This window comes from Molothrus ater, chromosome 1, assembly GCF_012460135.2.
Source record: "Molothrus ater isolate BHLD 08-10-18 breed brown headed cowbird chromosome 1, BPBGC_Mater_1.1, whole genome shotgun sequence".
NCBI lineage: Eukaryota > Metazoa > Chordata > Aves > Passeriformes > Icteridae > Molothrus > Molothrus ater.
This window is the reverse complement of record NC_050478.2, coordinates 123,700,704-123,715,519: the sequence shown is the minus strand read 5'-3', so window position 1 is coordinate 123,715,519 and position 14,816 is coordinate 123,700,704. Positions and strand designations below refer to the sequence as shown.

Sequence of the window (14,816 nt, the reverse complement as noted above, 5' to 3'; positions counted from 1 at the left end):
TCACAGATGTCTATAGAGAGTCACAAAACCACACGTGATAATGAAGAAAAGTTGAAGGCATCTACATTTGCTCCTTGCACATAGAAAACTGATGATAGGTAGGCAGCTTTTGGTGGCCATTTGAGTGGCAAAACAAATCACAGGTGTCTGAAATTCATATTCACATTTAAGGACAGACCGATTTCTATTAGCAATGGAGACGACAATCCTGGAAATGGCAAATAAAACACTTCATTTACTAGCTGAGACTTAAAACTGCAGAAGACAAGGATTGATTCTGTAACCCTAAAAAAGATGCTTTTAGAGGCATGTGTTTCAGAAAATGATGGGAACTTAAAAGAAAATTAAATCTCTCCTAAGGAGCTTCAAACCTGAGACAAGTGGAATCAGTAATTACTTGTGGGGGGAAACCAAAACCCCTGCCAAAACAAAGCACCTAGATCTATTTTATTTAGCTATAGTAAGCCCTGCTTAACTTTCATATCAACTTATCAAATCTAAAAGACAACAGGGCTCACACCACTTACCAGCGCTGCTGGAAAGAAGGTTCTTCCACAAATCTTACATGGCAACAGATCTCCAGTTTGCACTGTAACCTCACCTAAAAAACAAAAACCATACTTTTTTAAGAAAAGTTGATTAATGACAAAACATTATTTCAAAAAATGCTAACCTCATATACACTTAGCCATAATAACATTTGTTACTGTACAAGTATACATCCTTTGACTTGTGCAGAGGCTAGGCACATGAGAAAGGTAAAAATATACCAAAGTCTTTAGGTACTTTTGGAAGCTGTCAGGCCCACACATCACCAGCAATTCTCTTTATTTATAATACATAACTCCACCCTTAAAAGGATGCATATCAATATGGAAATAAAAAAAATGCCTTGTAAGTCCCAATGACAGCTCAAACACACACCAAGAATAAAGCTGTTTAGTGGGTATTTCTGTGTCTTTGGAAAAGATCAAATTTAGTATCAAATATAAAAAGAACACATTCCATTATTTATTTTGCTCTACTAAGATAAACTCTTCCACTTTCTCTTGTAAAGAAAACAGTCTTGATGCTATTTTTACTATATATTTTATTCAGATTATTACTGATGGTTTACAGAAGTATTTCTGATGTTGCTATTCAAGCATCGGTAACAAAAATGTAAATAGCATATTTGACATACAGCAGATCCACAGAACCAGACAAAAGACCAACAAGTCTAAGTATCAAGACCCATGCAAGCAAATATATTTATATAGTATGGATTATGCAACAGAGTCATGGCAGAGGTGAAAACTGCAGGGTTTCCCAATAAAAGGCATCTATTATATCTAGTAGTATACCAGAGGAATACAGGGATATTTTTATATCATGTATACATCAAGAAAGAAGTTGTAAATTTGGATTATGTTTGAGATGCACTAGTAGCTTTCTCTGTACTCAATTTGACTATTGCAGACAATACAACTGCCTCTATTTACACCACATTAAAATAAAACCACTTTGAATTGACTTGTATTTTAGGTGAAGCAGCATCTTAAACTAACAAAATTATTAACATAGCAATGTTCAATCATTTGATCATGTTTTGTTCCCAGCTTCCCAGTGGAAAACTGTTTTCCATTTAAACATACACACTTGCTAACTAAGTGTATGACCAGTCCTAAAAAATGAATCATTTAATTAAATACTTCACAGCAAACAAACATAGATTCAGGCAGTCATGGTTCCCACTGAAAACCTTTTTTGCCCAAATACAAAAATTAGAACTGAGTGAGATCTGTATTACCAGTAAGCAATTATTCTCTATTTTTGATTTTTTCAATTACTTAAAGCAAGTTCACCCCCAGTAACTAACTGCATGCAATGTTGCATGAACATGTGCAGTTTATAACATTTAGCCCATACCTTTAATTAATTTATATACCTTCTCCATGTAGATATGAATACACCTGTCCTTACCACAGCACAGGAGGACTGCACTGACAGTAACCAAGTTTTACAAATGGAAGCCATAATCAAGTTTTCTTTTGTGCCATCTAAATATCTGTGCATTTAGATGTACACAAGTACGAGAAGAAGGAAAAATGCAAAACATGCAGATGAATCTTGTTTTTTTTCTATTCTTGCATTTGAAGTGTACTTGAATGCGATAAGGATTTACTAGGAACTTGTTTTTTAACTGTATTTTTTCAAAACTCTTTTTTAAGAAATCATGTCTGAAATTTTTTCTGTAGGTCTGTTTTCTTAAATCCACAAGCCTGAGCTCATCAACACTGGTACAAAGCTTATATGGCTGGGAATCTGCCCTCACCACTGATCTGAATGAAGGGTAAGCAGCAATGATTTTAACCTTTTCTCAATTAGTCCACTCAAAAATACAAATTATGCACAGATTTGTTTATTTTATTACTTCATTCTTCAGAGTCCCTAGCCCTCTTAAGAATGATAACCTACATCACTGCAAACTCACTTTTGCTAAAGAGTTCAACTTCTTTTTATGATATCATTTTGATACAACCCTCAGCTTTGCAGAAACAAGTGGGACAGGCATTTTCCAAAAATATGAAGTGACACTGTTTGTGTCTTCAATAAATTAGCTGAAATAAATCAGAATTAGTGGTCTTGACACAAGGTATACAGTATGCAATTAAGAATTTGGCTGAGAAGAGAATTCTTTCAAATATCTGCCTTAGTAAAAGAAGCTACATATTGCACAGTTTTCTTCTGTGTTCTAGAATTTGAGCTGGTGTTTAAATTCCTCATGAAAAGAAGCAGACTTGAGAGCTGCTGACCTGAATGAGCAGTATTTACATACAACATACCAAAGCACAAGGAATACCAATTACCACTTAGTGCAGCTGCAGTCACAGACCTGGATTTCCTCACAGCATTCCCACCTTCCCCTGGTGCTGGCAGGTAATCACATCTGCCTAGAGCTATTTCTACTGCCAACACCTCCCGTATAACACAAATCACTGACCCAAAGCACATAAGGAAGTTATTTTTAAGAAATGAAAGTTCCTGAAGTTTTGTTGAAAACAGGAAGCCAAGTGTCCTTTATGAAGGGGCACACTCACCCCTTCAGCTTAACTCCTCTGTGATTTTCCTCACTTTCAAAGCAAAACCACCCCAAAACCAAACAAATCAAAACCACAAAACCTTAACATTTCTTTCTAGGAGCCCATGAGCCTTCCTTTACAGAAGGGTTAGCAATGTTATCCACATGAAATTTGATAACTTAAAATTAAGGCACGGGAATAAAATTGTGAAAGTTGCAATTGAGTTAATTTTGGATTTGTTTTATTTTTTTTAAAGACATCAATGTGTGATATCTACTGCAATTTTTTCCTGAAAAAGTTAACTGAAATGGTTTTTAATCTGGGATGCACTGCAGAGAGAAGGTTAAGGAAAAAAAAAAAAGAAACACTCAAATCAGGAATCAGAAGGAGGATATGCTTGACAAATTGGTCTGAGAATAGAAATTGGTAGTAAGATAGTGTCATGGCAATTTTCTTCAGTCTGTAAATTTGGCAACAATGCAGGCTTTTTAAAATCATTTTAGTCATATAGCAGCTACACTTCTTTTCCTTTTTACCAGCTTTAGTATCGCTAATCACCAGCAGTTTAGATGCTTGTATTAAACATGAATGAATATAGTTAACTTGGAGAAGGACTGAAATATTTATTACTGTTTATCTAATCAAAACACATCTAGAGAAAAGATAAATGTGATCAAAATTGTTATGTGAATACCACAGAATACTGAGATAAGCTCAGAAGATAAGCTCAGAAGTGCTGATCTTTACATCCTATTTACTGCCTTCCTGAGACCAGGTCTCAGGAAAAACACAGTGAATAACCTACTATGATGCTGGATATCTGACTTAACCAGACTGGAAGCTTATTAGCAGGACTACAATAAATCTTATCGTTCATGTTTGTTAATTACCCCTGTCAGAGCTCCTCCTCCTCCAGCTCTACTTCCAAATCACTGGGTTTGTAGCTACACAAGTTACTGCACACATCCCTTCTGAGTATGGCTACAGTCTAGTTGTCTATACTTTCTGAGCTTGAAGTTAAAAGTTCAGCTGTAAAGTCTGGGTGGACCACTAAGTCTGACAGTACAGCTATACAGTCTCCAGACGTATCATGGTGCTTTCAGTATTATAGATAAGCTTAGACTTCCTTGAAACCAAGATTTCAAGAGAACAACTTCATTCTTTCTCTTCTCTCATGTTCAAATAGCACAACTGATTTACAGCAGAAAGGGCAAGCTGCCAGTTCTATTTATCTTTCTCAGTACAATGTGGGGACCCATCAATACATACAAGCTCGATCTGACACAGTCACAGCCATAGCTGTCACAGTCACTTGTTCTTGATGTCATGTTTACAGATAAAGCAGTTGTGTAAATAGACTTCCCACTAGGTGGAGTAGAAGCCTCCAGTATTGCTGAATAACTGAAATTTTGTTACACTTTTCTCATCTGGAGAGCTCTATATACCCAAGTATGTAGGTGAACTTAGATACAAATTGCAGAAACCAAGATTGCACTTTGTAACAGTATTTCGTCAGGTAGTAAAATCTGACTGCCCTTCAAACCTTTTATTTACGGACAGCAGTGACAGTACTAAACTATTTAGGCCAGACAACAGTGATAATCAGAATCATCAAGCCTCTGTGAATTCAAACATGCAGAAACAGCCTGGTACAATTCCCTGCCTTGGGACTATTTGAAACCAGCAAGTAATCTGCAAGTGTTGAAAGTCATCACTTGAAGAGCACTTGCCAAATTCTTCTACTAAACTGTATTTATCGCTTTCAGCATAACTCCATTCTCATCTCCAAAAGCAAGGTATTTGTCACTTAAGAGTTCCACATATTTATAGTACAATAAAAAAATGCTGTTCATTCCCCACATTAGTTAGAATCTGTATTATCAAGCCACAGCATCTGGTTCTCTGAGGACTGCCCAGTCTCTAACATATGTCCAATAATCAATAACAACTGGATTATATTTTTTAATCAACATACTAACTAACTATAGCCTAACCAATGGCAAATACTACAAGCAAGAGCCACCTAAAAATTAAACCAATGCAGTGACACAGGTAGGGAAACCTTCACAGAATGGTTTGGGTTGGAAGGGGACCTTTAGGATCATCTAGTTCCAACCTCCCTCCTGTGGGAAGGAACACCTTCAACTAGACCAGGTTGCATAGACCCTTGAACATTCCTTTAAATTCGAGGATTAATTTTTTTAAATTTATAGTATTAATTTTTTAAAGCAGTTTTGAAGAGAATTAAATAACATAATTGAAATATGAATGTACCGAAGTAGGAAAAAAGTATTCCAGTTATGATCAAAGTTTTGCAAATTTGCATTATTTTGCCAAAATGAATTTTGAAATGAAAATGTAAGTAAGGCAAATACACTGACTGTAATTCTTAACAACAGGCAGTACTTGCTATTCTTTGGTCAAGTCTGCTTGATAAATGATACTGTGCATGTTTTACCCCACCAAGCACATCCCTTCTCACCTGTGCTATTCTGCAGTTTGCAGGAAAGAAAGAGGAAGAGGAAATCATAGCAAGTCCTGCTTCTTAGTATTCAACCATCTATATACTTTGAAATTTTTAAGCAGCTAAGTTTTGACAATTGTCTAACAAATAGCAAATCAATCTACTTTTATCTATCTGCTCCCAATTTTATAGGAAATCCTCATGAATTCTCCTGTACTCCTGCATTGACAACCTTGTATAAACCTGTCACTTCTGTTTCCAAAAGATAACACCTTAGCACTGTAGCATCCATTCCCTCAAGCTGAAAAGACTTTCATAGTAACTCTGCACATTTTTGTACCAGCTTTTCAGTCTGACAATGAAAATGCATTATATTTCAAAAACCCTGTTATTGCACTGAACATGAATGAGTCTGATGATGGCGAATTTCATTTGCATTTCTTGAAAATAACACATCAAGGTGAGACCTATTGCCTCAAAGTGACAGCCTGGAGGAGGATTCTGTATAGGTTTTTTGGTGACTGAGAAATGAGTTCCATGCAGTCAAGAATGATTGTAACAGCAGCACACGCAACTCACATCATGGTGAGTTTACTATACCTTTTACTGTAACTGTCCTTCTTTGCTTCCTTCCTCATATGAAGTGTAACTTTTAATGTGAAAACATGCCAGTCACATTACACATCCTTAAAAATAACCAGCTCTCTCTACAGCTGTTTCTCATGGGACTCCTGCAAGCAGATCACTAAAGTCACAGACTGCATTCCTGAACTCTGGGGCTGAGATCTATTTAGCCAGCTCCCTCCTCTCAGGATCCTGAATTCAACCATCCTACAGTCACTGCAGGAAAGGCTGCCCCTGACCTTTACATCTCACACATCTGTACATATGAAGTGCTGCAGGACTGCCTCCCCTTGCCAGCTCCTTTATCACCTGGGTCAGGAGTTTGCCATCAATGCATACCAGAAGCCTCCTAGCTACTTGCACCTTACTGATTTGTCCCTCTGGCAGATTAAAAGTCTCTTCAGAGGTTAAAGTCTCTCATGAACACCAAGGCCTGTGAATACACTAATCCTTCCAATTATGAGGGAGACCTCATATTTTTCCTGATCAAGTGGCTTCTAGCAGACAGCCACAACAGCTGTTCCCACACTGGTCTGCCTGCTAACCCTGATTCATACTCCCCAGGTTTTATAGCAAAGCTCCATTGCATTCTCACTGCTCTCCCACATAAAGGGCAACTTCCCCCCATGCTGTCCAGCTGGTTCTTCCTGAAGAGCCTGTACTCATCCACCACAGCACTGCAGTCCTGTGAGCTGTCCTACCACCTACACATGATCCCAACCAGATCCTAGCCCTGCAACAGAGAGCAGACCTCTGACTGCTCCCATTTGTTCCCATACTGAGTGTTAATGTGCAGGCATTTAGAGAGTCACTCAGTCATGACGGTCATCCAGAAAAATGTATGAAACCTTCCCCTGCAAAGCCTATGGAAATGCAACTCAACCAAAGGCGAACAAGCAGCACTATTTGACAGATCTGAATTCCAGATACACATCATCTGGCTTTCTATTAACAAGCTTTAAGATCAACTAGAAGCACTAGAAAGCATGTGACCTGCAAAACCTATGTAAATGTTACAGTTCTGCTCTGGCTTCATAAACACGCTGTTCCCCTGTATTAAGCTACAGTCACTGAGCTGACTGAGAGGGCAGTCAGGCAAAGACTTGCCTTCTCACACCAGCCTTAAACCAAGACTGTTTTGCCATAGTGATCCCCAAAGCAAATCTGGGCTTATGCACTGTACAACACAAGTGTAATTGGACAGAGCAACCCCTAACTAAGTCTGCTGGCTTATCAGAATCTTAATCGGCAAAATATGATGTGTTAAAAAAAAAAAACTGATAATAAACTTAATTTATAATATATTGATTCCTAGTTTGCCCCTCCCTCAGAATTTCTTTAGAAAGTAAGGCCACTCATCAGCTGCTCCAGTTAAGTGCTTACCATACTCCTGAAACCAGGTTTCACTGAGACCTGCTTTTGATGACAACCACACCATGTTGTGTGCAGGTAAAACATGTTCATCTTTCCACTGTATTCAACCAATTGAAGTCAATTAGTAGATCAATCTAGCTTCTGCAATTTAAGTTAAAAATACAAGAAATCTAAAAAAACTATAGAAAAGGGCATAAAATCTATTACTTCTAAGATACTGAAGAAACTAATCTGAAACATTCAAATTCTTGTCTACACACATTCCTGTCTACTTCATCTCCTTTAAAGGTGAAACATATTCTGGTAGTGCACTTATCCATATTGTATCAGCCTAAACTAGCTTTTGGGATTTTTCCTTAAGTAAAATAACTATTAATTAAAAAAATAAAAACATGATGGCTTTAAAAAGAGTAAATAACTTGACCAGTTATAGAGTGCTAAATGTCAAATTCAGATCACTTAACTGAGATTCAAGTATGCCCAGTGAAGCATCAGTTCAGTGCACACACATTTATCTCTGTGTTTTAATGGCTAACAGAGACAAATAACTTATTTAAAAAAAACTTATTAAAAATTGTGTACATTAATATCAGTTTTGCATTTCAATCTTTAATAGTTTTCAAGCTGCTGATTTAAGAACAGTGTACAACAAAACAAATTCTTTCTTCTGTTGGGCAAATGACACACCTATTAAAAAAAATAAAAGCTGAATTCTGAAGTCAAATGGAGCTAAAGAAAATGGCCACCAAAGTAAGGAAGCTGCTGCATGGATCCAGTGAGGCAGACAGAGATCAACTCTAAAAGGAAAAGAACACTCACATTAATATTACTTTTGTTTTAAAAACCAATAATTTTCTACACTATTAAGGAAAAAAATAAGCTTGGGCATTCAGAAATTCTGACAAAGCAAGAATAAGCACTTGCTCTCAAGAGTCACGTTACTAACATAAAATTCCCAAGATCTCTATCTTGTGCTGTTAGGGGTGGAGCAGGGCATCTCAGACATTCCCCATGCCAGGAAAGGGTCCAGGGACAACTGCTGTCACAGTGCAGACCCCAGCTCTCAGCAGAAGATGCTGTACAGAGAGACCTCGAGGACACACCCAGACTGCTCAGGGTGCAGTCCCTATGCAGATGAGCAAGGGAAAGCTCTGGGTTTGAAACTGCAGGCGATTTCCTAAGGCAGCAGCCAGCCAGCCCCTTCCAACCACAGCCAGCCCTCCCTGGCTGCTCGAGCTGAGGCTGGGCAAACGCTGCCATCAACTACCACAGAGAGGTGGGCTTCTGCCCTCGGACAGAGCTGTCCCTCTGCCCCTTATTCCTTAGGCTGGGATGGGCTGTGAACAAGTGTGGGAAGCAGCATTTAGTTGGCTCAAGCAGCTGCTGTCGGCACCCTCCCAGAAAAAGCAACAGACTGGAGAGGAGCGGATCAAACACCACCACTGGACTGCTCTGGTTTAAATGAAGCCAGGAATTCAGTGCTTGGTTCCATCTCACTCAAGCAAAACAGAGAGCAACAAACACGCCAGTGTGACTGCTTTTTTCCTGACATCCAGCAGTGAAAGCAACAAGAACATGTTAATCCATCAAAAACGGTCCTGAGATTCACCACGTGGTGAACTACTCATGAACGGATTTTTAAGCTCACCTTAGAGATCACTACATTGTCAGACAGATCCAGTCTGAGGCTCTATTTTCATCAGTAAATTAAATGAAAATTAAAAACCACCCAAACAGCATGCAAGCTGCAAAGTAACAAATGTTGAGGTAGCGACTTTAGACTTAATATCAGATTTGTCATCTGTAATGAGAAGTATGCATTCATTACTTTTACAAACCTTTAAAGGTACAAATTTGACTCAATCTAGTAATATAACAATACTGATAAAAAATAACCTAATAGAGCAACAGCCTTAAAGGAGCAACAAAAGTAAATTTTAGAAGGAACTTTAAAGTGACATAGAAACACACTTTGCCATTTCACAGAACATTTAAACTTGCAAGAGTGAGAAAATGCAACTGTGACACTGAAAATATTATTTAGCTTTTTAAATGTCATTAATGCAGCTCCACATGCCAACCATTACACATTCATCTCTCCACTTTTTGGAAAGATCATTATAAACTGGGTAGAGCTCTTTCTTATTAATAGCATGCTTATATAAACCGAAGTAAAACAGATCTCTCATCTGTAATGCTGATCCTCAGCAAAATGAAAGCACCAGCACCTTTCTGAGGCTGGGAAGTCCAGGACAAGCATCTTGAGCCTGAGGGTCTGCCACCATCACAGACACACCAAGAGATTGCTGTCAACAAAGTCCTGCCCTTCCCCATGACCAGGACCCTTGCAAGCACAGCTGCCAAGCACCTACTGCACCAGCCAGCTCTGGGAAATGACATTACTAAGCACTAATATAATGAGGCAGCAGGCTGAGCCAGATTTCAGAAGCTGCCCATACTTCTATGTCAGATGGGTATGACTGTGCAATTGCACATCCAAATAGAAATTTAATCCAAGATGGCAACCAGCAACGTTCTTCTGAGTCTCCAATGGAGTAATGACTGAATAAAAGTGTAATATCCAATGAAATAATTTATTATTGTTGTTATTGGCTTTGCTTACATTTCTTCTGTCCTAGGGGAACCTTTCTACAAAAACTTAATCTGAGCCTAAGCTAATATACATGAATGGAGACAGCCTAAACTGAAAAACTGTAAATATAAGCAAACCCACTTGCTTCAAATGTTTTGAAGCAGAAAGAGAAGTATTTTATTTTGTGGTGGTTGTAAAAAAATAAAAACATTGCATAAAATGACCCATAAAAATGCAGAAAGTTGTTCTTCAGTTTCAAAAACTTCTGCATTCAAGGACAGTGGATAACAGTGTGAAATATGAGTGTGCACAAGGCAAGAATAACTGGAGTTTTAGACATAATTTATGTCCTGTGATGGTCTGAAATTAATCTCAAGCATTCAGAAGAATAATTTCACATGAGGGAAAAAATGCTTTGACAAGCTCTAGCTTTTGAAAGTACTTTCAAGAAAAGGTTAAGTAAAACATGAGATTTCACCTATGATTTAATAGTTCCCTCCACTCCCAGTACCTTCTGAAATACAAACAAGATACAAGCCATTTTCAACAAAGGCAGGAACTGGACAAATTTTATGAAAAATTTTATGAAAAAGTTTTTTCAGGATTCTGCTGTTGTCTGTAGATACTTTTCTCCTACCCCTGTAATTAAAGTGCAAGAGCTTACATAACACAGCAAGCATAGCTGGTCTTGGTAAATTAGCACACAGCCAAATCAATTGATAGATGTGCTGCAGATGATGAACAGTCTCAAATGCAGTCAAATGCACAGCTTACTCAAAATTAAGACAAGCTCTCCCCTTCTGGAGAGGTAACATACCACTGTCCTGAGAGCTGGAATGCCTGATAAGGTATTATTTGATAAACACTGGACACCATGTTTCAAATTTCAAAGGCATTAACAGTCAGCAAAGAATGCCAAGTGAATCAAAGAAAGCTCTTGGGATTTTAATGCCAAGTTATGTCCAAATTTAGAGTCTTGATGAAGTCACTAGGCTCAAGAGCAGGGTCTGATTACTGTAAAATCTACTAAAGACAGAACACAGGTATTCTGTGAAAATTACTTCAGTTCTCCAACTGTTCTAGAAGGGATAAAGAACAAAGGCTAGTTTGTGCTTACTCCTATTTAAGCACTCAGTTACCTCTAGAGATGTAGAGCATGGAAGACTTAATGACTGTGTTGTATTGTTTTTCAGAACAGGTATTTTTTAAAGTAGCATGGTTAAAGCAGCTTGCAAAATGCAGTAATGACAGGCCTACAAAAATGCTCAGATTGCAAGCTGTAACTTCATGAATTCCAAGCCGATATCCGTGTTGTGATGGATAACATCATCGATGAAAATGATGTTATCATTTCGGAGAGCAAGAACGTTTCCATTAATTGAACCGGCACAGGCTAAAGTTGAAAATAGCCTGTCAGCAAATTCATACCTAGTTTTCTTCACCGCACCGAACATTTCCCTAGCACGATAAGCGGATCTTAACACCCACCTTAGCCATCTGTTAGCAAAAAGAAAAACAACCACGGGCTCCTGGCAGAGATGCCCGCACGCTGCGCCGCACCCAGCCCAGCCCGCAGGGCCCCGGCGAGCGGGCTCGGAGCGCGGCCGCCGCAGGGAGGGGCCGGCGGGGCCGCTGCGGGAGCGGAGCGGCGGGGAGACAAAGCGCGGGGAGCCCGCTCCTGCCGCCGCCCGGCCCCGCCGCCTCCCGCCTCTGCCCGCTGCCCCTCCCGCGGCGCTCGCCCGCCTCAGCCCCGCCGCCCCCAGCACTCCCGGCCGCGGGGGCTCCGCGAACGGGCAAGGCGGCGCCCGGGCCCCGCTCCCACCGCCGCCACCGCCCAGAGCACTCCCCGGCCGCAGCACGAAGGACCCGCCCGGCCCCGGACGCCCGCCGGCTGCCCCGGCCCCGCCGCTGCCGCTCACCTTCCAGCCCCTCCATGGCGCACCCCGACCGCCGTCTCGGGCTGGGCTCGGTTTCCGACCGCCGCTGCTGTGGCAACGCCGCCACCGCCCGGCCCGCCAACAACCGCCGCTCCCATTGGCCGGGCGGGCGGGCGGGCGGCGGCCACGGCCCCGGCGGGCGGGCGGCCTCTGCCCGGCGCCGCCCCGCCCGCTGAGGGGATCGGGAACCCCGCTCCGCTCGGCAGCCCCGCTGCGCCCCGCCCGCTGCCCCGTACGGGGGTGGCCAGCTCCGCTCCGCCTCGCCGGGCCCGGGAGATGTCACCCGCCCTTAGGCTGCGCCCTGGTTGGGCTCTCAAGGGAGCAGGGCACCGGGTCCGGGCATCTCCCTGCAAAAACCAGGCGTGTTCTGACTCAGGTGCGATCTGACGGGTCCTGAAGCCATTCGTTGAGGTTATGGTGTGATCAGCGATCTCCTTCCATGAAATACAGGATCACAGAATCGTTAGGGTGGAAGAGACCTCTGGGGATCATCCTGTCCAAACCCCTGCCAAGGCAGGATCACCTAGAGCAGGTGATACAGGAACGAGTCCAGGTGGATTTTTAATATCTCCAGAGAGGGAGACTCCTCCCTGAACACGAAGACCAAAGCGAAGCACATCAGGAGAAATAATCGTGTAGTCGGCAAAGCATCCAGCGTCTCTGGATGTATATGGGCAGCAACTCGGATGGTGTCAGGGCCCCTCCACTCTCAGCACCCAGCAGCTGCACAGATGGGTGCTGATGTGTGGCCTTACTGGGTGTCCCCTTGCTAATGAGAAAACTAGGGCGACTACAGGAAAAACAGTGGAAAAAAATGTTTTCAGGTTCATGTCCTGAAAAAAATTGCAGACAATGCGTTCCTGCACCCTTTCCCCCCCTTATTTTCTTAACTGAAAGAAATGCTAATAAAAGATTAATTATCTTGATGGAATCTCCTGCTACAAGATAACATTTCAGTATGGATGTTTTTGGAAAACAGTGCTGCTAAATTGCCATTGGCTAGTGAATATAAATAATGCTTGATACATATGGAAATTTTTCTGATTATTTTACAAAAGGTCTCCACATTTTTAGCAACCAAAGCATTTCAGTATTTCTTTTTTTCAAGCCATTATTTTAGAATTACTTCTTAAGATCTTTTATTTGTCTTTCTTGTGGCAATATGCCGTGAGCAACTAATAAAGTTTTTCTAAAGTACAATAAATCTTTTAGAAATTACTGCTGTCATTACAGGCATATGCAAATAATTTCTTATGCTAGACAAGTTGGTTGATACAGATTCACTTGTCCATAGAATCTCAGTTACTATCCTTATCACAGCACATCTGTGAATGCAACACAAAGAAACAAATACATTAAAACTACATTAAATTGGAGATTATGGTCATGTTGTCGTTTCTGCATCCCCTTAGCGCAGAACAAATAGATCCAGATGCTTCATGCCAAACAGTCAGCATGTAAATCATGACTAATATATGATTAAAATCATAGTTTGAGACCAAAAGCATGGGTACACATGGTAGTTCCAGCTGCAATTTTTTCCAGTTAATTTAGTAAAAAGTACATTTCAGATTTGCCTTTGGTCTCTAGAGTTTATGCTTATAAAATTACAGGCCATGCCAGAAGTAACTAGTTTGCTACCAAGTTGCAAAGTTCTAAACTTTGCAAATGATCCTTTAAATCTTTGACACAGAACTTAAATAAGCCTATAGGTAGCAAACATTACCTGATAAACTTACCATTGGATAGTGGATCAGAAGTGCACTTCCTTTCATGATATTTCCATATGTGGATTGCAAATTCAAAACCAGAGGAGAAGATGTTCTCAGTTTAGCGAAGGGTTTCCTATTTTGTTTGGTTTTGTTTATCGTTTCTCTTTGACATTTCGGGGTTTCTTTGTTAAAAGCAGGGGCATATATATATAACAGGGGCATAATAACTTCAGGCCACCTACCTTCAAGTGTCTCAGTGTGGTGTTCACATCTGAGGTAACTGTCAACTTCCCTGGCAAATCTCTGTAGAGATTTGTCCCTGTTGTTGATATGGTCTATGGGATCTGCCTGGCCAAAGTATCATCTGTTCCAGGGTAAGACACAAGTGAATCACCAATATCTGCCTCAGAGCAGGATTCTGCTGAAAAACTAAAAGGTTCTTTTGGCTCTTGTGGCTGGTGTCTGAACATGAGTTGTGCAACTGTAACTGTGGACAGCACACTTTAAAGGACTCCTGATGCTGAACAGGAGCTGTCTTTTAACTGTGGTGTCTGTGTGGGGAGCAGGGGACAAGTCGTCTGTGATCACAGCCACTGTGCTACATGAATGCCTTCACAAATTCACCTTCATACTGAAAAAAACCCCAAGCCCATATTTCCTTCTGTAGACCTACTCTGACAAACTCAATGTTTGATGCAATGATATTCCTATAACATTTAGGATTTTTTTTTTCAAGTCACATGCTAAATTTATTAATTGCTAGTTAGCATCATGTATACTTGTGCCAACATTTATTTCTGGCTTATGTATTTTATTGTTTATCTCTTTTATACGTTTATAGGGAACTAGCATCCATTCTGTTTCAGTATTTGGCTTGTCAGCCTAAACAAAATACAGCTCTTCTGCACTGACTTCAGAAGCTATGCTTTCCATTTCCATAGCCACCATGGTACCCTTTATTTGGCCTATTCCATGTTAGTTCATATTTCATGTCTGATCAGAATCTTAAACTGTCCCAGAGAGGTGATCTTATCACATCACTGAGACCTC

At 40.5% G+C, this 14,816-nt stretch overlaps 1 protein-coding gene across 1 annotated transcript in view; it reads right to left on the bottom strand.

Moving 5' to 3' along the window:
* The window catches only part of ZC2HC1A (zinc finger C2HC-type containing 1A), a 35,901-nt gene extending 23,444 nt beyond the window's left edge, over positions 1-12,457 (bottom strand). Inside the window, exons 1-3 of the mRNA XM_036404177.2 lie at positions 12,427-12,457; positions 12,037-12,342; positions 528-601 (exon numbers count right to left, since the gene is read on the bottom strand). Of these exons, the coding sequence (XP_036260070.2) occupies positions 528-601; positions 12,037-12,342; positions 12,427-12,457 (411 nt within the window). The remainder of the gene's footprint in view (positions 1-527; positions 602-12,036; positions 12,343-12,426) is intronic.
* Positions 12,458-14,816: the final 2,359 nt, after the last annotated feature.